Source organism: Notamacropus eugenii, chromosome 2 (genome assembly GCF_028372415.1).
Source record: "Notamacropus eugenii isolate mMacEug1 chromosome 2, mMacEug1.pri_v2, whole genome shotgun sequence".
Lineage (NCBI taxonomy): Eukaryota > Metazoa > Chordata > Mammalia > Diprotodontia > Macropodidae > Notamacropus > Notamacropus eugenii.
Genome location: NC_092873.1, coordinates 481,960,473 through 481,984,046, shown reverse-complemented (window position 1 = coordinate 481,984,046; position 23,574 = coordinate 481,960,473). Strand labels below are relative to the sequence as shown.

General features: G+C 40.5%; 1 protein-coding gene across 3 annotated transcripts in view; it reads left to right on the top strand.

Moving 5' to 3' along the window:
* PBX1 (PBX homeobox 1) overlaps window positions 1-23,251 on the top strand; it is a 327,667-nt gene extending 304,416 nt beyond the window's left edge. For all 3 annotated transcript variants that reach the window (XM_072648767.1, XM_072648766.1, XM_072648768.1), the window contains one exon: window positions 22,756-23,251. Coding sequence is in view for 2 of the 3 variants with exons in the window: in XM_072648766.1 (XP_072504867.1) it covers window positions 22,756-22,848 (93 nt within the window). In the remaining variant the exon portion in view is untranslated. The remainder of the gene's footprint in view (window positions 1-22,755) is intronic.
* Window positions 23,252-23,574: the final 323 nt, after the last annotated feature.

The following is a 23,574-nucleotide window of genomic DNA, read 5'->3' as shown; positions in this document are numbered from 1 at the left end:
CAGACTAAACATTCCTAATTCCTTTAGGCTCTTCTCTCACATAACAAGGTTTTGAATCGTCTCTATATCATAGCCACACTTATCTGGATATCCCTCAGCTTGTCAGCGTCTACTTCCTAAAATATAGGACATTAAGTCACTCTTCTCATTAATATCTTAATCAAAGTAGAATGACAAAAGGGGCTGGTTTGATTTTTACTTCCGTATCTTATCCTGTCTCCTTTCTAGTGCTGCTGTTTATGAAAAGTTAACATAGTCGAAAAGCAAAATACCTGAATGGGGAAGTGAAAAAGGAAAGGGCTCAGCCAATCTCCACATCGATTAACAGGACATTGAACAAGATTGGACCTATTCAACACTATGTGTTGGAGCTGGTGCTTATATTGAACTTGTGGTTCAATCAGTGAACATTTAGTAGGCACCTGCTATGTGCCAGGCACTACGCTGAGCTCTGGGGATACAAAGAGACAGCTTGCAGTCTAATGGTTCATGCTTCCAAGAGGTTTATGATCTAATTTTAGAAATTCTTCCTTGAAAACCATCAGGAGATTTAAAAGAGTAAACGTATTAAAGTCTATTTTCCCCCCACAAGTGTTTAGGACAATGAACTTTAAAGCCTTCTTCAACTGAAAATTTAAAGCCAAAAGGCATTTTCATTCCTTCGTGAACTTGTGAATGGGTATAGGCATCTCCTTGACTATACCTTCTGATTTCTTCGATTTCTCACCTTACTAATCTGGCTGATAAGGACAGCATGAAAGCTTTTTAAGGGACAAGAAAGGCAGCCAATACTTTTGGTTCCATCATCACCTTCTTGTCATTACCTTCTAGCAAATGGAGAAGGTGGCTCCCTGGCTTTATGTATGCAGGTCAAGTTCCAAGCACACTGTCTGTGAGTCCAATGGAGATCACAGATATGCCTCATGAAGTTCTTTCACCTCTGGACTAGTTTGAAACTCTATCTGAGATTATTTTTCCTTTTTTTTTTTTTTTTTGCAAGATAGAGGCTGGGGAGCCTGCCAACTTCAGATCCCAGGGGGCAAGGTTGAAATAATAGAGCAGAAGAAAGGATTCTGAGATCAACCGCCGATAGTTTGAAAAACCAACCACCACGAAACCAAACAAACATGCCAGGCGTTTATAATAATAATAAGCATCGCATCCTGGAGCCTTCTTTGCTCTTCGTGGCACTAGCATTAGCCACAGCAAGTTTTGCTGGCCTTGGTCCTGGTGATGTGGTTACTAAACAGAATCATATGTCTAATGTATATATGCATTCATGTATAAGAAACCAAGAAGGATTTTTTTCTGGGTCCTAGGCTATGTCAAACCTGGTAGCCACATTTCTCTGTTGACTCCTAAGGGAGTCTCTTTCTGGCTCTCCTCCCCACAACTTTGTGCACTTAACTCTAGGGCTGAAGGCCTTCCATCCTCCTCTGTGGGAAGCTAGAGAATCAGCCCAAGCCAGAGGAATGTGACACAATAAAAAAAGCAGTGAGCTGGAAAGCAGGAGAGCAGCGTTCTGGTCCTGGCTTTGCCACCTGTCCAAGCTCCGGCAAGTCATTTCAACTCTTTAGATCTATTTATTCATCTGCAAAATGAGGGGGTTGGTCTCAATTCTCTCCCAGGTCCCTTCCAGCTTCAGCATCCTCTTGAGTCTGCAAAGCTGGTAGTTTGCCACTTCTGAGGAAATGCATGAAGAAAAGCGGATAGAATTCAAGGCCACAAATAAAAGGAGACAGTTTTATTTCTGTGCGTTTGGAAAAGCTAAGGCATAGGGACTTCCCATTTATGAACACAAATATATGCAGTACCCTTTGCATATGCAATTAGTATTTTGCAGTGTCCTTCCCAGATGAGCCACAATTTGGCTCTTCAATCCTACTGTCCTCAGGCTGAGATGTTGTTTGTGCTCTGGGGGCCAGTGTGTTATGTTACCTTAGCTTTACCCTTTGCTCCCATAAACACTGCCAAAGCTTCAAAAACCCAAGTAGAGCCTTGTCCCTGATACAGTGATGGTAGCCCCTCTAGGAATTCAATAAATATTAATTGAATCAAAACGTTGGAAGCAATTCCATTGATTTCTGGAGATGACCTCTCTCGTCTCTTGCTTGGTAACTGGACAAGCCCACGTTGCTCAAAGTCCCACAGCTGAGCACATTTTTCTTGTACAGTCTTCTAGATGTTTGCCCTTGAAGTCCTAGCCACAGCTTAGTTTATGGGAAATCTCTCCCCCTTTAAGTCATCCCAATTTCTCTGACTTAATAAGGACATGAAGGTCATCTAGTATAGCCTCCTTGCCTCCATCAAGGTAAAAAGCCTTAGAATTCCAATGCAGATGGTTGGCTAACTTCTTTTTAGATATCCCACAAGTTGTGAAGGCTCTTTTTTTTTTTTAATCATGTACCTATTTAAAATTATTTTATAACTACTCATCCCCTAAAAAGCTGTTTCCAAGAACACCAAATTAAGCACATACACAGTCTATAAAGAAAAAACAGTTGTTTACACTTTATAGATTTGCAAGGTGAATATCTCAGAGACTGTTTCTTTCTAGGGAATTCAGTATGCATTCAAGTATGTGTCCCGCAGTGTTCAATTATGTCTTGTAGTCCAAACAGCTAAGTTTTGCATAGCTATAGCTAATTGAGAAACAGATTGGCATTATTTTTTATTCAAGTTTTATTCTCAAAAAGAAGTATGTGTTCTTTCTTTCTTAAAACAGCTAAGTATACATAAATATGGTTCTCCTATTTTAAAAGGATGGTACAAGAGCAAGATTTAATGACATAAAAGCACCTAGGTACAATTTGGTATCTTTCTCACTAATCTTTGAGTCTCTCATCACAATTTAGTCTATAATCTTGGCTTATCTTCACTATAGAAAAACATAGTATCTAACTTGTCATGAACCATCTTTTTTGAATTTTAAGGTTTTTTTTCAAGATTTATACATAACGATCGTGACTAACAATAGCAGACTTCATGAAATTCATCTCAGAAACCTTGGCCAGATGCTTCGGTTCATTAGACTTTCCTCTTTCTATAAGGATGAAATTTTAATACCTAACTAGCACTTTAAAAGAGGGCTATTAATTTCCCATCTTAACATTCTGGAGGGGGTTCCTTTTGCTTTTCTTTTATCTCCTTTTTTCTCATAACAAAAACAAAAAGCGAGGGAAGTAAAGAGTAAATTGTGGTTATTGCGTGTGCATGTCCACAACGTGGATGGTGTTTCTTTCCAAGGGAAACCTTTTCGGATTTTCCTTCTCAGCTTTCTACTAAAGCTTGGAGCTGGAAGAAAAGCTAATTTGCATTGAATAATTAAGATTATTCATTAACCACTGCCCTTTTGGAGCAGTAGTTTGAAAGCTTGGTTTTTAATGTAGAGTCAGCCGGCATGTATCTTTTCCAGCACATAGAGCTTCAAACGCATTTCAACAGAACATAGCAAGATTTCTAAAGTGAAAAACAGAGTGGCTTTGTCACATGCCATGAACACAGATTTCATCTTTTCACTTCTAATTTGTATTTCTCCATTTTCTTTTCTTGGTATATTTTATTTCCATTCAGTTCATTTCCTAAGTCTTGTACAGACTTAAATGTCTGGGCATTAATGATGTCTCCAAAGTCTCTATTCTCTCTCTTTCCCCTTTTGTGAAGAAAACATAAACTTAATTTATAACCAACATTTGTCTACTTGTTCAGTTCAGCCAACCAATTTATCAGTAATTTATTAAGTGCCTAATATGGGCAAGAAACTATATTCTTTTTTTCCCACCACATTTTTTACCAACAAGCCTCTTTCAGTGACTGTGTATTACACTATCTCCTCCTCCTCCCCTTCATTCCTCTTTGGAGAAGATGTTTACTGGCCAACCCTGACGTTTCATCCACCATCTTCCTTGTTGGGGTGTTCCATTGTTTGTTCACTGTTATAGTCAATGTATCTTTCCTTTGGTCTAAGTAAGAGGCTTATCAAATTGCGTGTGTGTGTGTGTGTGTGTGTGTGTGTGTGTGTGTGTGTGTGTGTGTGTGTGTAATGGACTTATAGACTCCTCAAAATAGTATTTTTTAATGGATAGAATAATGATAAGAAAGGAAATCAATTCTGTTGAAATACAGTCATCAGAATTAAAAAAAAAAATCCATGGACCCCAGGTTAAGAATTTCTGATCTTTCTGTGTTGGGATTCATTTTTTTTCTTCATTGGTCCTTTGTGGAGATGGGGAAGCAATAAACAATTAAATCATTATAGCCAGAGAATTGCCAAATCTTTGATGCTTTATTAAGTCATTCACTAATTTTCTCTAAGCTAAACAGGTCCAACTTTTGAAACTCATTCCTCAGAAGACCTATTTTTAATATTTTGATTTTAATTGTCCTCCCTTCTTATCCACAATCTTTTAAAACAGAAACCATAAATAGACACTGTAACAGGAGGCCTGATAGGTAACTTCTCAGATAGGTTTATATACTCACCATCTTCAAAGTTTTTGTTTATGAATGTGACTGTTCATGTAGCTGTTGCTTTATTGTATGCATACATGTAGAAAAATCCTCCCTAGATGGAATTGGATTCTCATCATAGAGAATTCTAAGCAAAATACCCTCTAACTTGATATACACTTTAGTCCTTTAAGAATTTGTCATTTTATACATATGGATACTCTCTCCATTGCCACAGACACCTTTTTGACTTACTTAGGAGATGGTCTTCAAAAGTTAGTGCATGAAAATTTCAGCAAAATTTCTGACCAACAAAGTTGCAACCATAATATCAGCAGTAATATGTCATATGGAATATTATATATGTACATACACATACGTACATATAATCCTTTATATGTATCACATATAGAACAGGGTTTGTTGTCACCCACTCTTCCCTGAATTGACTCACTTGCTCTATTCTACTTTCATATTAGCACATCTAGGTTCTCAGATAGATTACACCACACTGTTAAGTTCAAACTCTCTTGGCATCCTAGGGAGTAATGGACTTCCTCTAATTGCCACTCTAGCTATTTAGCTCCCATATGATGAATTTTCTATCCACACAACCAAGTTATTCACAATGTAATGCATGCACACAATGCATGACATTTACCTAATTTGCCTCTTACAATAATATGCTTTTAAGTCTTAAACATAACTACCCAACAAAAAACAAGGCATCATGAATACTGATATATCAAAGCAAATTCATTAATAATAAAATACATCACTATCCATGTATAAATCTGGATCCTACTCTTTTCCCAGTGCACTCAATATCTGTGTTGGAGTATACATTCAAAAAAAGGAAACTAGCAGAGAAACACACAAAGAAGGAAAGTCTGTGTGCTTATTATGGTACCTCAAAAATCTGCACTGCAGAAATTGATGTTATGGTCCATTCAGGAACATACGAACCAAAAGAAATGGTTACTTTGCTCATTACTTAATAGTCAGTCCTTACCACTCTTAAACTGGGCAAATCTTCCTCTTCTACATAAATATAAAAATTAGAAGCCCTTTCCATTTACAATCACCTTTAACAGGATGCTTACAAAGTGTTTTGTTTTGTTTTGTAAAGGTAATAGCAGTTCTCCATAAGCCAGAAAACTACAAAGACCATCAAACTGGCTTTCCTTTGGCTCTACCGATCAGTTTATTCGGTTACTCACTTACATGGGTGGTCATTGTTCAGTCAGAATGGAAATCCCAGAATCACAGTTCAGACTGACTTTTTTAAACCGGGCAAACAAACCTAGCTTGTTCCCTAAGCTACCAAAGCAATTTCAAAGCTTCCTATTTTTCCTTCCCCATCCAGATGCTTCAGTTGGAAGATGTAGACCATTTTGAAAAGTTTCTTCTGTCTCTAACTCTATATAAGAATGGAGGAAAATAGCTGTCAGTGAAGCTGTTGGCCAATGTAGTCAGGGATCACTCAAATGAAGCTTTCTGTCTGCTGACTGCTGCTAAATGTCATAGTTCTGACATCAGTTTCTGCCTCCTTCCCCTGTTTTCAGTTCTGCTCCTAAGGTTTTTATATGTTTCCTATACCCAGTTCCTTTCCGTAGTTCCTATGCCTTCAAAGGTCTAAATGAGAGATTCTTGACTTTCAGTGACTTGTTTTTCACTTAAAAAGTCACAGTACCTCAAATTTCCCGTATTAAATTGATATTCCTCTTTCATTCATACCTCAGTTTTCAGATGTTTGTATGATTTCTAATTTTTTTTTTTGAGGGAGGAAGGCATGGCAATTGGGGTTAAGTGACTTCCCCAAGATCACACAGCTGTTAAGTGTCAAATGTCTGAGGTTAGATTTGAACTCAGGTCCTCCTGACTCCAAAGCTGGTGCTCTATTCATGATTTCTAATTTAAAAAAACATTGCCCTCTTTAGTCATACTATGCAAATGAGTTATGGTATTTTAATAGTCTAGAATTCTAAAGTCTTTAACACTATCTTTGGGTGTCTTTGAAATTGTTTCTTTACCCTCATATTAATCTAGTTTTTAATATATAAAAATCCTTTCTCCTACTTATTTAAAACATCAAACTTCACACATAAGTGAGGCATCATTCTCCATCATACTCAATGTGATTGATGTGTCTTTGTATTTACACCACAGCTTATTTTTTTACCCAAACTGTTCAAATACCATTTCAAATCTCTCTTTCTTCATACACATATAGTAGCATGTTTTATTAAAACAAAATTATTTTCCTACATTTTTAGTATCAAAATGTTTACCCATAACAGAAACAATGCCTTATATCCTTTGACATTTGATGTCTTTTCCTTTACGTAAAAATACTTTTTTTTTTGCCCTTTCCATTAACTAAAATGTTCCATATGCAAAAGGCCTTAAAGGAATAGCATACTTTGTGCTAGTAATGAGCCTTTTCAAACTTGTCTAGGCTGGCTTTCAGACAAAAGATACATAGTGCACCACTAGGATATTCAAAAGCTTTAGGGCTTGCAGAACTTGCTAGAGCTTATATTTTCATGAGCAAAGCCTTGAAGACCTCAGGGCCATCTCCATGCTATGATGAGTCATCACAGGAAGACTTCAGTCTGTATTCTGTACAATAGAAATAATGTTAGTCTTTATCTAAGAAAGTTTTTTAACCCCCTAACAATCTGATCATTCAACACTTTGTACGAACAGCTCAGGAGGCAGTATAATGTAGTGGATAGATGGCCCTCCTTGGAATCAAGAAGAGCTGTGTTCAGGCGCAGTCTGTGACAACATTTCACTGTTGTAGACATGAATAAGTCACTTAACTTTTGAGTGCCCTGAGATAATGCTCTAAAACAGTATGTTACAGACCAGTTATCAATCTCCATAGGCAGAAGGGAGTTTCCAGACTAGAAATTATACACACTAATAAAATCTCAGGTCAGGACCAAACAGAATTAAAAAACAAAACTCAGAGACAGCAGGATAATTTTTAAAAGGTAGTCCCAAAGAACCAAAGGTCAGTTACCATTATATTGAGGACTTGCTGAATCACTCTTGGATGGTTAGATAGGAAGGGGGTAGAGTAACTAACAAATTAAAGACAAAACCTCTGCCTTCAAGTGGCCTGCAGGCTAGCTTGGGGTACAAATCACACATATATACATGTACACACATATAGTACTACACATACATACACATATAAATACGTACTATATGTATATACATGTGTATATGTGTACATATGCACTATACATGTGTATATACATGCATAAATGCATGTCTGTGTATATACATGCATAAATGCATGTCTATGTATATATGCATACAGAATAAGCTAAATTATTAAATTGAAGATTGCAGCATGGTAGAGAGTGTATTTATGAGAAATGTACGTCAAGTCAGGAGATGTGGTTTCATATCTTGGCTCTGCCCTGTGTGCCCTTAGGTAGGCTCCCTAACGTGTCTCATCCACAACATCTCATATCTACAATATGTAGCTGATTTCACTTATATCCTTTATCCTGCAAGGCCACTTGCACTTTTCAAACTTTTGAAGTTCTGTAGAAAGATATTAGTATTGTTAATTACTAATGTAAGCCAGAGCCATTTTGGGATGAGAAGTTGGGCCTTCGAGGGATCAGTGGTTTTTTTATTCACATTTTGCAATGCTGTGGAAACTTTTATACCTCTAAAGAACAGGGATCTGTCCTGAGTTAAGCCAGTATGGTGGTGGCATATCCTAGAACAGTTTTAAACTTCTAGGATGCTGCACAAGTCCACTGCTCCTTCCCCCAACAAACAGATGTACAATAAAATCAAGGCAAATTCCCCCACCCACTACACAGCTGGAAAAATCCCTCTGCTGGGGGTTGCTGGAGGCAATTAACATGCAAAATCAATTCTTTTTTTCTTCCGCTCTGAGTATATAGTGCCTTGAATGATGAGCCCAGAATTAAAGTGTCCCCCAGTATTTAAGAAAGAGCTATAGGGTGTGGCAAATCAACATTGTGCTCTTGAGTACAAAGGATTTTCCCCCTTGCTCTCACTTTCATTTCTTCTGTACATAGAATTTTTTTTGAACAGCATTCCTCTAAAAATAAGTTAGGCACAATAGCGACCAGGGCCCACTTTTTCAAAGCCGTTTGCCTGCTCTCCCCTCCCCCGATGAGCATCTTCCTTCCCTATTCCCGCTCACCCTTTTTCCTCACCACCTTCATCTTCCCCCTTTCCCTCCTCCTGCTTCCGTTAGCTGTAATGACCCTACAAACACCAAACGGCACTGAGTGCATTAAGCTGTAGCTCTCTGGTGACATAGCGATTATAGCTCTGAAATAGATTTGGTGCGTCACGGAAAAGAAGGGTTTTGAAAGTTTCTGTTGTGATTATAGCTTGTAACTCCCACAAAATAAGAGGCTGCCAACGGAGCCTTTGTGGCTTTGTCTCAGTGATGGCACATAAATTGCTATTAATGTCCTAAGTGTACTTGAATATGCCAGTCTCTGGGATGTGGAGTTGGCTCAGTGTCTCTCTTTACATGGCATGTCATTGTTGGTCTGATAATCTGTGCTAATTGCTGTCTCTTGGATGGTCAGAAATGCGTTAGCGTATATGTCTTCCCATGTAATAATAAAGAATACAAAGCTATGTGTGGAGGGAGCTTGCTTACATGGAGTATTGCACGGGTTGGAATTTGTCCATGAACTCTTGCTAGGAGAGATCTCTGTGTATTCATTTTTTATCTGTTTGTTTATAAGCTAGGCATGTGTATCACCTTTGTGGGTGCTTTTTACATATATGATTTCTTGGTTAATATAGCCAAAGAAAAGTCAAATGTCATAAGAAATTAAATTGGGGCTGTATATTCATAGCTAGTCAGATCATTTTCACTCAAGAAAAGTATCTTTTTTTCTGAATTGTCAGGATGTAATCACATAGGAATCCAGATTCTTTCCTCTCCTTTAGAGGCCTTGTGTTGTATAGAAACAGACAGTATATATCAGCACAAACTGTAGGAATGGGTGTGGATAGGTATATATAAGCACACATCTTCTCCCTCTATAAATAAATAGTGAGTTGCATTCTCAATCTATATATTAATTAGCTCATTGTTACTATGTATTCTAATAAGAGGCACCATGGCGTGAATGAGAGGAAGGTGATGGATTTGGAATCAAGAATTGCTGAACTGAAAGTTTCTCTCTGACGCTAGTAATGTGATCATGGGCCAATCACTTAACCTGTCTGAGGTTTCAGCAAATGTCTAAGACACTAAATTCTAGAAGGGACCACATTCCCAGAATAATGAAGTCACAGCTTTAATATATTCTCAAGTCCCACGAGATCTACATTTGGGTTTGGGTTTGGAGTAGTGATAGCCATAGAGTATATGTATTTAGGTACACATCAGTATAGTTCTAGCTTTAGCTTTAGTTAACTAAGTCAGGAGAACAGGACAGCCTGGGTACATCAGATAAACATAGAGACATTTTTAGAATGACCTCCACTAACAGTGTTTGACCCATGTACCAGCATATAACTATGGGAAGTAAAAACATTAGATGCAGCTGCCCTGTTTATACCTTTAATGGGAAAAAGAAATTAATGCTGTCCCCCAGACAAGAATGTAAACATCCTTTAGCCTGTGTCCCATGAAAAATGAATTTCCCACTGTCCACCTTGAATTGGACTGTCCATACCCCAAGTATCTTTAATGGAGTTCTCATGGATGACTTTTCTTCTGTGATGTGAAAGAATGACCTTGGCATCATCTCATGATATTTTATCTGATGCAATTGAGATATCTTGATTGAACAACCTGCATGCGATAAAAACACAGGTAGGTACATTCCAAGAAAAGTTTATCTTACTGGCTCTTAATGCTACAGGATGAGTTCAGTAGCAAGATAAATGAGGATCAGGCTCCTGACTTTAGTACATGACCATGAAACAAGGAGGGTGGATTCCAAATTGATAAGCTGACCAGTTTCACCAACAATGCCATATATAGAGGTAACACACAGAAAGGATTAAGATGACCTCAAATGAGACATCAGCTTCAGGAACAGAACACAAATGGGATAGCATCCTACATGAGCTTGGCATCCTTTGGGTCAGGTTATGTCTTATGAATGTAAGGTAGCAGGTTCCCCAAAGTGTGGTCAGATCTGAGGTTCATGGCTTGCTATTGTGCATCCCATTTAACGATATTCTGGAGGTAAATTTAAGGACATCAATCTTGGTGCAGAAATGCAATCCTGAGAGCCCTCAAATGTTTGATGATCATTTCCATAAAACTTTGAATGGCCAAGCTCTATATAGACACTAGGTTGACAGCATGTCTCTATCACAACATCAGCAAATCATTTCTAGCTACAGACCAGCAACATTAAATACATATAGACATATATATGTATATATGCATATATATACACACACACACGGATGCATACATACATTGATTATGTTAGTGCTAATATGATTTAATTTTATATAATCAGCCCCTACTATTGGAGAATGTTTCATGGGCTTACAGATTTTTTTTTCATTTTAGTCCAGTTCATAAGGGTGTCCGACACCATGCAATATATTGAAGATACAAAAACAAGGAATAGCCCCTATGCTCAAAGTGTTGATATACGATCATATATATTTAAAGATAAGTATATTAAGCAGGTGCAAAAATGCTGTGTGATGGGCCAAGTAGAAAGGTGGCTAATGATGAGAATAAGGGGAGATTTCATGGAGAAAGTATGCTTTGAATTGAGCTTTCAGTGTTGGCTAGGTGAGGGACCTCAGCTAATCCAGGCTCCCCATCCCAGATCAGGTGTTGTAGTCTAGTCTTGAAGATACTGAAGCTTAGATCAGTTTCATCAGCTATGTTGCATAGTGGATGCAGCTCTGTACAACTGAGTTCATATTCAACCTCAGTCACAATCTCTGTCTCAGTTTCTTCATTTGCAAAATTGGGGAAAGTAATAGCCCCTATCTCCCAATATTGTTGCAAGGATCAAATAAGATCATATTTTTAAAGCACTCTACCAACCTTAAAGTGTTATATAAATGCTAGCTCTTATTAGATAGAAAATTAAAACTTAAGTTAGGTAAACATAGGAAACCCTAGGGAATGTAAACATGTTTAAAAATAAAACTTTAAAAATAGGTTTTAGGATTTTGCTATTACCTCCAATTTACCTTAGATATTTCTTAAAATTGCATTTATGTGTATGTTTTTTCCCCTTATTAGATTGTAAGCTCCTTGAGAACCAGTTCTTTTTTGCCTTTCTTGGTAACCCTGGCACTTAGCTCAGTGCCTGGAACATAGATGCTTAACAAATGCTTATTGTTAACTTGTTATGAACATTAGAGACTGTGTGTGAAACCAGTCAAAGAGAAATTAGGAAGTCCTGGTTCCCATTTTTAATACTAAGGGCACAACACACTAAATAAAAGCATACAGTATTTACGTGCTTCATTTATACTACTTCAAAATCAAGGATGTCATTTCCAAATGGACTTGAACTTGGGCATTTAGGGTTTATTCAGAGCGAGGAGATAACCTGTGTGACCCATATATAGGAGAGACATATGGATCTGTGGTGGAATTGATTGATATAAATAACTAGGCTATTAGTAAGCAGAGGATATAGCCCAGGAGGCCTTATCAGAGGATTCATTCATTTGCAAATTCTATCATATTCAGACTTTAGCAGATTTTTCTAGTCTTCCTCTGTAGCAGCCTGAACTACAGTAACCCAAGCAGCTGTGGTAGTCTACTCCAATTTAGCTTAGTAGATAGTAAGTCCTTGTGAAGATCAAGACAGTGTCTGATATAGCATTGTACTATCCAGTGTCTTACGTATTTCATTGTACTTCAAGGGTCTGTGATCTTGTAAATGTCGGCATTCCTTCCAGTAGTGTAGATTGAAAGTCATCCTATGTCACTCTTGTCCATATCTTGTAGATGTTTCTTTTTTTTTTTATTTAACTTTTAACATTTATTTTCACACAATTTTGGGTTACAAATTTTCTCCCCTTTTATCCCCTCTCCCCCCAGACCCAAGCTTTCTAATTGCCCCTGTGACCTATCTGCTCTCTCCTCTATCCTCCCTCCCTGCCCTTGTCTCCGTCTTCTCTTTTGTCCTGTAGGGCCGGATAGCTTTCTTGACCCCTTAACCTGTATTTCTTGTTACCCAGTGGTAAGATCATTACATTTGGTCCTAACACTTTGAGTTCCAACTTCTTTAGCTCCCTCCCTCTCCACCCCTTCCCCTTGGAAGACAGGCAGTTCAATATAGGCCATATCTGTTTAGTTTTGCAAATGATTTCCATACTAGTTGTGTTGTATAGGACTAACTATATTTCCCTCCATCCTATCCTGTCCCCCATTACTTCTATTTTCTTATGGTCCTTTCCCTCCCCATGAGTGTCGACCTCGTATTGCATTCTCCTCCCCATATCCTCCCCTCTATCCTCCCCCCCATCCTGCTTGTGCCCCTGTCCCCCACTCTCCTGTATTATGAGATAGGTTTTCCTATCAAAATGAGTGTGCATTATATTCTTTCCTTTAATGGAATGTGATGAGAGTAGACCTCATGTTTTTCTCTTGCCTCCCCTCTTTATCCCACCACTAATAAGTCTTTTGCTTGCCTCTTTTATGAGAGATAATTTGCCCCATATACCTTCTCCCTTTCTCCTCCCAATATTTCTCTCTCACTGCTTGATTTCATTTTTTTTTTAAGATATGATCCCATCCTCTTCAATTCACTCTGTGCACTCTGTCTCTATGTATGTGTGCGTGTGTGCATGTGTGTGTGTGTGTACTCCCACCCAGTACCCAGATACTGAAATGTTTCAAGAGTTACAAATATTGTCTTTCCATGTAGGAATGTAAACAGTTCAACTTTAGTAAGTCCCTTATGACTTCTCTTTGCTGTTCGCCTTTTCATGGTTCTCTTCATTCTTGTGTTAGAAAGTCAAATTTTCTTTCCAGCTCTGGTCTTTTCATCAGGAAAATTTGAAAGTCCTCTATTTCATTGAAAGACCATTTTTTCTCCTGAAGTATTATACTCAGTTTTGCTGGGTAGGTGATTCTTGGCTTCAGTCCTAGTTCCTTTGACTTCTGGAATATCCTATTCCATTCCCTTCTATCTCTCAGTGTAGAGGGTGCCAGATCTTGTACTATCCTGATTGTATTTCCACAATACTTGAATTGTTTCTTTCTAGCTGCTTGCAATATTTTGTCTTTCACCTGGGAATTCTGGAATTTGGCCACAATGCTCCTAGGAGTTTCTCTTTTTGGATCTCTTTCATGCGGTGTTCTGCGGATTCCTTGAATGTTTATTTTGCCTTCTGGTTCTAGAATCTCAGGGCAGTTTTCCTTGATAATTTCATGGAAGATGATGTCTAGGCTCTTCTTTTGATCATGGTTTTCAGGTAGTCCCAGAATTTTTACATTGTCTCTCCTGAGTCTATTTTCCAGGTCAGTTGTTTTTCCAATAAGATATTTCACATTATCTTCCATTTTTCGAATCTGCGTGGTATGTTCTGAGATATCTGTCTTTCTCATAAAGTCCTTAGCGTCCATCTGTACCATTCCAGTTTTGAAAGATCTATTTTCTTCAGTGAGCTTTTGAATCTCCTTTTCCATTTGGTTGATTCTGCTTTTGAAAGCATTCTTCTCCTCATTGGCCCCTTGCACCTCCCTTGCCAACTGAGTTAGGCTAGTTCTCAAGGTGCCAATTTCTTCAAGATTTTTTGGTTCTCCTTTAGCAGGGAGCTGATCTGCTTTTCATGCTTCTCCCTCATCCCTCTCATTTCCCTTCCCAGTCTTTCCTCCACCTCTCTAACTTGATTTTCAAAATTCCTCTTGAGCTCTTCCAAAGCCCAAGCCCATTGGGTGGGCTGGGACACAGAATCCTTGATTTCTATGTCTTTGCCTGATGGCAAGCATTGTTCCTCCCCGTCAGAAAGGAAGGGAGGAAGTGTTTTTTCTCCGAGAAAATATCCTTCAATAGTTTTACTTCTTTTCCCTTTTCTTGGCATTTTCGCCAACCAGTGACCTGACCTCTGAATGTTCTCCTCACACCCACCTCGCCTCCTGGTCCTCCCAGCCCGCGTTTGGGGACTGAGATTCAAATGCTGCTTCCCGCCTTAGGGTTTTTGGTGGGGGCAGGGCTGCTTTTCAGTGTGAGAATTAAGATCAGGTGGTCAGGGGCAGGGCTGCCTCTCTGGCTCAGTTCCCTCTGGGGGTTTATGCACAAACCTTCCACAATGGATCCAGGCTCCCTCCCGTTTGGGGAGCCCCTGTCTGTAGCTGCCTCTCAGCTTCTATCTCCTGGGGGGGCCCGAGCCACGGGGGCACCCCACTCCCCTCTCAACCCGCCAAAGAGACTCTCTCACCTACCCCCGTCAGTCCCCTGTTGGTGGGGGGGCTTGTAACACCGCTGGAGATCCCGTCTCTGGAGCCTTCTCAGATCTGTACCTCTCGGAGCCGCGGCCGCCGCTGCCGCAGGTCCGGGCTGGGCACCGCGTCTGCAGCGCGACGGACCTTTTGCGAGAGGTTTGCTGGTCCCTCTGTGGGTGGGGGGACCCGCGTGGCCACTGGAGATCCTGTCCCCGTAGCCCTCTTGGATCTTTTCCTCATGGTGTCGTGGCCGCGGCAGGGCTGCCCTCTGCTCCCTGTCCTGGCGCCCAGTCCATGGCGCGAAGGACCCCCCGCGAGAGGTTTGCAGGTCTCTCCGGAACAGAAATCTCCCTCGCTCCAATATTCTGTGGTCTCTGGGTGCAGAATTCGCCCTGGGTTGGTCCCCTCTGCCGTTCTGTGGTTTGTGGGTTCGGAGCTATGTGTACCTGCGTCTTTCTACTTAGCCATCTTGGCTCCGCCCCTGTAGATGTTTCAAAGGAGGGAGAGAGGTATCCATTCCCTAAATATGCTAGAGGGCTTCCTCTAGGTCAGTTCAATTCAACAAACATTTATTAAGCACCTATTACATTTAAGACTTGAGATACAAAATAAGAATAATAATGATAGCTAGCATTTATACAATGCTTTACGTTTACAGAGTGCTTTACATGTTATTTCATTTGTTCATTTTAACAACCCTGTGAGGTAGGTGCTATGATTCCCATTTTACAGATGAGAAAACTGAGACTGAGAGAGAGTGAGACTTTCACCTGGGGTCATGGAGCTAATAAGTATATGAGTCAGGATTTAAATTCCAGTCTTCCTGACTCTCGGTCCAATTAACTCAGACATCTTGTGGTTTCCAGTACATTATGTGAGCTCTTCATCATTTGCTCTCATCTCCTTCTCTGCTCCTATATCTCTTTGCAAATATTATTTGTGCTCCTAGATAACACCCTATAGCCTATTTATGGCCCTTGTTTCCCTGTCCTTTACTCTAGGGGTGATTCTCAACAGCTCCCATTAGTTAGGTAGGTAGTGCAAGGATTTTAATCACAGTTTTACCAGGAAAATCAAAGGAATTTTGAAAAACTAAGTGACTTCCCCAAGGTCACACGTCCAGTAAATGTCAGAACCAGGACTCAAACCTTGGCCTCCTGACTCCAATTGCAAAATACTTTCTCATGTGCCCCATTATCACTGATTGATTCATTTATTAGAGGGAAGGATAAATACTGCTTGGGGACATGGAACAGATAATTTTTTTTTCTCTTCAGTCTATTGGACTGAAGGAGATGAAAACCTATCAGGACAGGGATCTCAGCAGGACTACTCTGGCCAAAACTGGTGTGTTGACATGATCTTTGGTGATTTTCACTCTAAAGACATGGTACATACTTAGGTGAACTAATCTCTAGATTGACAGGTTCCATTGATGACTCTTGGAATGAGAGAAAAGTCAGGTGGCCAAACCAAAAAGCCACTTACAGTTGACTCCTAGAAGCCCATCCATAGCACTAGGGTATTGTCTTTTTTCCCTACTTAGTGCATATAATACTCTTCAAACTGGTGGCCCCACATCATGGCAGACTATGTTCCAGATTTGCTTTCATGCTTTAGTACTGATTTTTTTTTTTGCCACTTTTCTTTCTTTTATAGAATCTTTAACATTATTGGGGTAGGGGAGGGTGGCAGAGGAGAGGGGGAATAACCACATTCTTTGTCTTACAAAGGTCCTGGGCAAGCACTACTAAAAGAAGTGGGTATCACAAAAGAGAAAGGTCTTAAGAGTGTCAGAACTGAAATCTCCCCCAAGCTGGAAAAAAAATGGATTCTGGGACTCTTTTTCCACTTTCCTGTCTATTTTTGCTGATGCCTCTCCCATTGTCAAACGACTCAGTGTGTTTCTGTTGTTATTATTTTTTACCAGCCCCACCATTACCTGGGTGATTTAGGGCCCTAGAGCATGTACACCCCCTCATTCATACCAAAGGCATCTCTGGTAATGGCATCTGGCCCATATGCAGATCTAGCTTGAGTTGGTGCTGACATCAGCCTGTTTGTGGCACCTCAGCGTCTTTCTGGGTTGCAAATGAGAGCTTCTTAGTGCCAGGCTAGCATAGGCTGTCACATCCAGTGATGGATTCTCTGCATCAACGGTGTGCTGCTAAGGTAAGCACAGGAGAAGAGTGGGAAAGGGAGGAGGAGACGACTAACAGATCTCAACCTCAACCAATCCTATTTAGTGTACAAGATTAAATTGAAGCAGTTTTGGATCAACTTCAGAGGGAAGTTTCAACAAGTAACACCTGCTTCTTTCAAGAAAAAAATGACCAGGGGAACATGGTGGTCTTCCAAACCCACAAAACTCTTGTGCATTGGGCCAATTCACTCCAATTCAACAAAATATTTAAATGCCTACTAGCTCCTATACTGAGCAATGGGGATACAAAGATTTATGAAATAACAGTGTCTTTGCCCTCAAGATTATACTGTATTATGGGGAGAGGGTGTGAAAGAGGATCTTGACATGTACATTGACAAATATAATAAAAGACAGAAGAAAATAGAGACAAAGCATTCTAAGAAATATGTAGCACACTGAGAAAAACTCTAAGTTTGGGGGGGATGAGAGGGAAACTATATAAGGAAGGCTTCCTGGTAGAGTTGACTCCTGAGCTAAATTTTAAAGGGAGAGAAAGAACTTTAAAGTCAGAAATAAGGAGAGAGTGCTTGCTAAGCATCAGGAAACAGTCTTCAGAAAAACATGGAAGCAAGAGATAACATGTTGAATTCAGAGAACAGCTGACGGCCCAATCTGGGCTGGAATATTGGATATTCAAAAGAGACTAATATCAAATAAAGGTAGGAAAGGAGATCGAAGCCAGATAAAGAGGAACATTAAGTGCCAGGCTAAGGAACAATGGATAGAGTGCTGACCTGGAGTCAGGAAGACTTCTCTTTGTGGGTTCAAATCCAGCCTTAGACGCTTGCAACCCTGGGCAAGTTACTTCACCTTATTTGCCTCAGTTTTCTCATCTGTATAATGAGCTGGAAAAGGAAATGGTGAATTACTCTAGTACCCTAACCAAAGACAAACAAAAAAACAAATAGGGTCATGTGTAGAGTTGGACATGAATGAAAAATGTCTCAACAACAACAGAAATCATATATTATACTATTGGAAATAGGGAAGCACTGAAGTCTTGTGAGCAAGTCACGTGGTCAGATGGGTCTGAGCCTTATGAAGGAAGACTATTGGGATAGAATTGAGAAAAATGAGTTGAAACCAGGCAACCAATCAGCGGGCTCTTAACAATAGTTCAGGGAGGAGTTGATAAGGGCCTAGACTATGCTCAGGAAATCAGCCAAGTTTCCTTACTTCTTTGTCTTTTCTTCTATGTCATCCATTCTTGTGACTGGAGAAGGCTTGTCCCCCCGCCCCACTTCCTTCCCCTCTCCAAAGGAAAGTAAATTTGGATGACCAGAGGACACTCAGTTAACTTGGGGTTTATGGGTCAGATTCCTTCCTTCCTCTTTCCCTCCCTCCCTTCCTTCCTTCTTTGTCTTTGCCAAAATCTTAAACCCAATGCACCTTGAAGCTCTTACATTGCACAATAGGTCCCTGCACAAACTCCATTGGATGGCTGTTTTCAGGACACTCCTGGCTTCACAGGAATCATCAATAGTAACTGTTGCTTTTTCCCTCTTAACTGGATTTACTTATTTTTTTCCTTTTGCTAATTAAAGAGTCCATTCCCTGTTTACTTCTTAAAGAGGCCTATTCACTGAATGGGCATTACCTCACTCTAAGTCAACTGGGCATCTTTTGGCCATCCAAATTTACCTTCCTTTGGAGAGGAGAAAGAAGGGGAGGGGGAGGCAGATAGGAGAGGCAGAGCCGAGTTACCCAGGTAGCTGGGTCCCCATTTAGCCCGCTTCATCTACCTACAGGATTGTGTTTGTTCTTCATTGCTGAAGAAGATCATGTGGTCAGAGAAATGATGACATGACTTGCACTTGACTTTGTTTTGAGTGAAGAATGGCTGTGCAGGTCACCAGCCTCACTTCTCCTCCAGAGCCATCTGGATCCAGTGACCAGATATTCATCAGGATGACTGGAGATGACCCAGGATGCTGGCTAGTTCCTTCTCCTCCCCTCCCCTCCCTCTCTCTCCTCTCCCTTCCCCTTCCTCTTCCTTCCTCTCCCCTCTCTTCCCCTCCCCTCTCCCAAAACCTTAAATCTACTGCACTGTGAAGCTGACACACCAATGGGCCCCTGCCCAAGGGCTCTTCTGGACCCTCCTACCTTCACATTGCTGTTTCCCTCCCAGCCTGATATCTTTCTTGTCTTGGCCTCATTAAAGGTGCCATGCCTGCCTACTTCTTAAACAGGCCTATTCAATGAATGGGTGTTACCTCACCCTAAGTGAGTACCTGCAAAGACCTTGGCCTAAAGGGCCCAAGGTCTCCCAGTGCATCCTGGGTCATCTCCAGTCATCCTGATGAATATCTGGTCACTGGATCCAGATGGTTCTGGAGGAGAAGTGAGGCTGGTGATCTGCACAGCCCTCCCTCTCTCAAAACAAAGTCAAGTGCAAGTCATGTCATCATTTCTCTGACGGCATGGTCTTCTTTGAAAATCAAGGACGAACACAGACAGATCCATTCTTATAGTAGTTGAGAAGTATTTTATATAGATTAAAGTTGGATATAAATGAATTAATATTTTAAATATAATCAAAGACCCTGTTATTTATAGGTATAATGAGTATTTAAAAAATAACTACTTTATGAAGTAAATTCAATTAAGTAAGCATTTATTAAGTGCCGATTGCATTCAAGAACTGTGTAAGGTACTGGGGGTACCAAAAGGACAAAAAAAAAACACAAAACAGCCCCTGCCTACACAGAACTCCATGAGGGGAAACAACATAGATACAGATTAATCAATACAAAAATGAAATAATGTGGGTAGCTCAAAGGAGTGTGCTAAGGTTAGGGAACCTGGAAAGGCCTTTTGCATGTTTTACAGGTTGAAGGGAGTTATAGAATCCCAAAGGCAAAGGTGAGGAGGGAGAGAATATGTTAGGTATAGAAAACAGCCTGTACAAGACACATAGGCAGGAGATAGCAGATTTTACTAGGCCAGTTTGACTGGAACGTTGGGTAGCTGAGGGGTGAGAGGACATAAGGTGAAATTAGCTGGGGAGGAGAGGTTGAAGACAGACCCTGGGAGTTTTCAATGCCTGACAGATGAGTCATCCATATATTTTTTCGTAAGCCAGAACTTCCATATGCCCGATTATTGTTGCATTTTATCATTAAAAGACTTCTCATCTAAAGATCTCATGTCATCCAATCTCTCCCTTTCCCAGATGAGGAAACAGAGGCCCAGAAAGCTAAAGAACCTTTTAAAGTCCCAAAGGTGGTTTAAGCCCCCAAGACAAGATTTCAACCCACGTCTCCTGATTCTAAATCCCAGGGTTTTCTCTCTACTCTATCCTCATTTTTCTCTACCTTCACTCAATGTATGTCTTTCACATTGTACCTACTGATCTAAACTACAGGTTTGCTAAGGCCTAATGTGAGAAGGAGGGATAAATGTTCGTTAAGCACGCACTATATGCCAAGCGCTGTGCTAAATGCTTTTACAAATATCATCTCATTTGATCCTCACAATGTACCTGGAAGGTAGGTGCTATTATCGCCATCATTTTACAGCTGAGGAAACTGAGGCAGGCAGAGTTGAAGTGACTTCCCAGGGTCACACTGTGTTTGAGGCTGGATTTGAACTCATGTCTTTGTGGCTTCAGGTCCAGTACACTATCCACTACTGTACAAGCTGCTTCTATTCATTCTTCCCTGGCAGAATCACCAAATTTAATCCAAAAGCGTTGTGACTCCCCCTTGGGAATCATGTGAAAGATACACTGGACACATCTTGGGCTGCACATTAGCTTTCAAACTCTTTTCCTCACCCTCCAAGTAGTGTTTGGCACAAGCATTTTAAAAACTTCTCATGTCCCTGGGGGAGGGTGTGATTTGCATCTGAAAATAATGTGGGTGTTGTGAGGGGGTCAGAGTAGAGAAGAAAAAATAAAAACCCTAGACCCTTCTCCCCCCCGCACTCCTAACCCCCGCCATGCCATTGTTCACTGGAGTATCTCTGGCTCCTATTGCATTCAAAGATAAATAAATGCACAAAGGCTGAGCTCCCCACTTAATATTCACCCACAGTCCAGGAAAAGGAAAGGAATCGCTCCCTAGGGTTAACATGGCAGCAAGCAAGGTCAGCTGTTTCCCAAGACTGTGCATCATCTGCAAGTCTTAACATGAAAGCTGGGATGATACAGCCAGTACAACCTCTGTGATTTATAAGAAATCTAGTTAACTCGTTTTTTCTTGGGGTTTGTGATCTTGTGGGGCTTTTATCAACAGTGACATGTAGGCATCTAACTCCTTTTAAAAGACCCCCAGAGAAGAGAACTGGGCAATATTTCCTAGTATTAAAAGCACTTTACTGGGAGGAAGTGCTTCAGACAACAGTGTCCAGAATTGGCATGGGATTCAGAGCTATTTCTGGAATGTATTATTGTGATGGGGGGGCAGTGTTTATGATATTTCCTGATTATTTTATCTTTACATTTTCCATTGAAAGAATCAAAAAATGCTTCTTCTAATTGCTTTCAATTGAATCCCTGCATTGGCTACTTATGATCTGTACTCAACTAAAAGTTGTCATAGTCACCTACCTCACTGTGGCTTGAAACTAGACTTTTAAAGGAAAGGATCTTATTCGTAGACCGTTGTTTGAGTGTGTGTTGCTCTAGAGACAGCTGACTTAGGTTGTTGGAAAGGAGAAAGTCTTTTAGGCAAATATCATTTTTCTTACTGAAATTAATACATAGCTCATTTTCTTTACTATAGAATCCAATCTAACACTCATTTAGTGGGGACCAATTATGGACAGGATATCTTGATAGGTCCTGGGGATACAAAAATGAACAATTCCTGTTCCCACCTAGGTATCTTACATTGTCCTGGGAGAATTCAGTATGATTCAGGCAGAAGATCTGGTCGATTCTGCCACCTATTAAGTGAATAATTCACTTAACTTGTCTGGGTATTAATTTCCTCATTTATAAAATGAAGGATTTGGACTTAGTCTCCAGGGTCCTTTTCCCTTATAAATATGTGATCTTGTGTAGAGAAATAAATCAGTAAGTCTGCAAGCAGTTATTAAATACCAGCTCTGTACCAGGCACTCTCCTAGGTACTAAGGATATAAAGATGAAGAAATCCCTTATATTCTAAATACAAGCTGATCTGTTAAGAACTGACTGGGTTAGCAAAGGCTTTCTTTTCCTAAGAGTGGACATCTGAGCTGAGCTAGGAAGAAAGCTAGTGATTCTAAATAGGTGCATTTTGTGCATGGGAGATGAGAAAAGGAATGCCAAGTTTGGGCAACAAAAAATAGATAAGTATGATAGGAATGCAAAGTTTGTGACAGGGAGCAGTATGAAAAAATGTTTGACAAAGCCCCCTGAAGTTCTGTTGCTTAGATTTGGGAGCCATGAAAGCTTCTTGTGCAGGAGCACTGCCTGTTTAGGCCTCATCTTTAGGAAGATTGTCTCTGACCCACCTACCTCAAACTTGATAGGAAGATAAAATGAGATCGTATATGTGGAAGCACTTTGAAAAGCACATTTAGTGAAGGCTGTTATGATTGTATACAAAGACTAAACTCTGGGGGGTTAAAATTCACATTTTATCTAAGAGGAAAGAACAGTGATTGGGAGAGGGGGGAAAGATGCCTTAATGGCTGAACCATTGGTGAGGTGATAAAAGGAGACCCCAAATCACAGAAGGGCTGACTTGTTTTTATTCTTTTTTTCCAGGCTAATGGAGGTTGGCAGGATGCTACTACCCCTTCATCAGTGACCTCCCCTACAGAAGGCCCTGGCAGTGTTCACTCTGATACCTCCAACTGATCTCCCAGCAATTGCATCCCTGACTGACCTCCTGCCCCAAATGGGGGGTGGGGGCAGGAGGGAGGGTTTCTCTCCCCAACGCTGAAGCAGTCAGACTGGAGGTCGAAGCAATCAGCAAACACAATAAGAGTCTCCTTCTCTTCTCTTCTTCGGGATGCTATTTCAGCCAATCTGGACACTTCTTTCTACTCTTTTCCCTTTCTTTTCTGGGTAGAAGCCACCCCTTCCCCCTGCCTCCAGCTGTCAGCCCTGTTTCCTCCATCCTCCCTGCACCTTTCCCTCGCCCCACGGCCTCTGCTACATCACTGAAGGATATTTTCAACAGTTAGAGGAATTTAAAGAGGAGAAAAAAAAGACAAATTACAAAAAAAAAAACATTAATAAACGTGTTTGTACATTTTCATGCTGGTGGTTTGAGGAGCCAAATTTACCTCACTCCTAGACTAACAGGCAACCCTTCTCTTTCAGTGTTTCTTGTACTCACACTACCTCTTAGCAGGAAGACGCCACATTGCCCTCCCCATTCCACATGCCCCTCCGCCCACTGCCCTTGGTCTTCCATTTCTGGGAGCAGTTCTGAATCAGAACAGCTTCCCCTTTGTTCTCCCCTATCCCAGTGACTCTTGGGCCAACCACCATACATGGGTTTATAATGCTCCCTTATTTCCAGTTACCATTCTGACAGGTAGATTCCCAGTGCTGCCTGCCCAAACACTAGGGAATTGG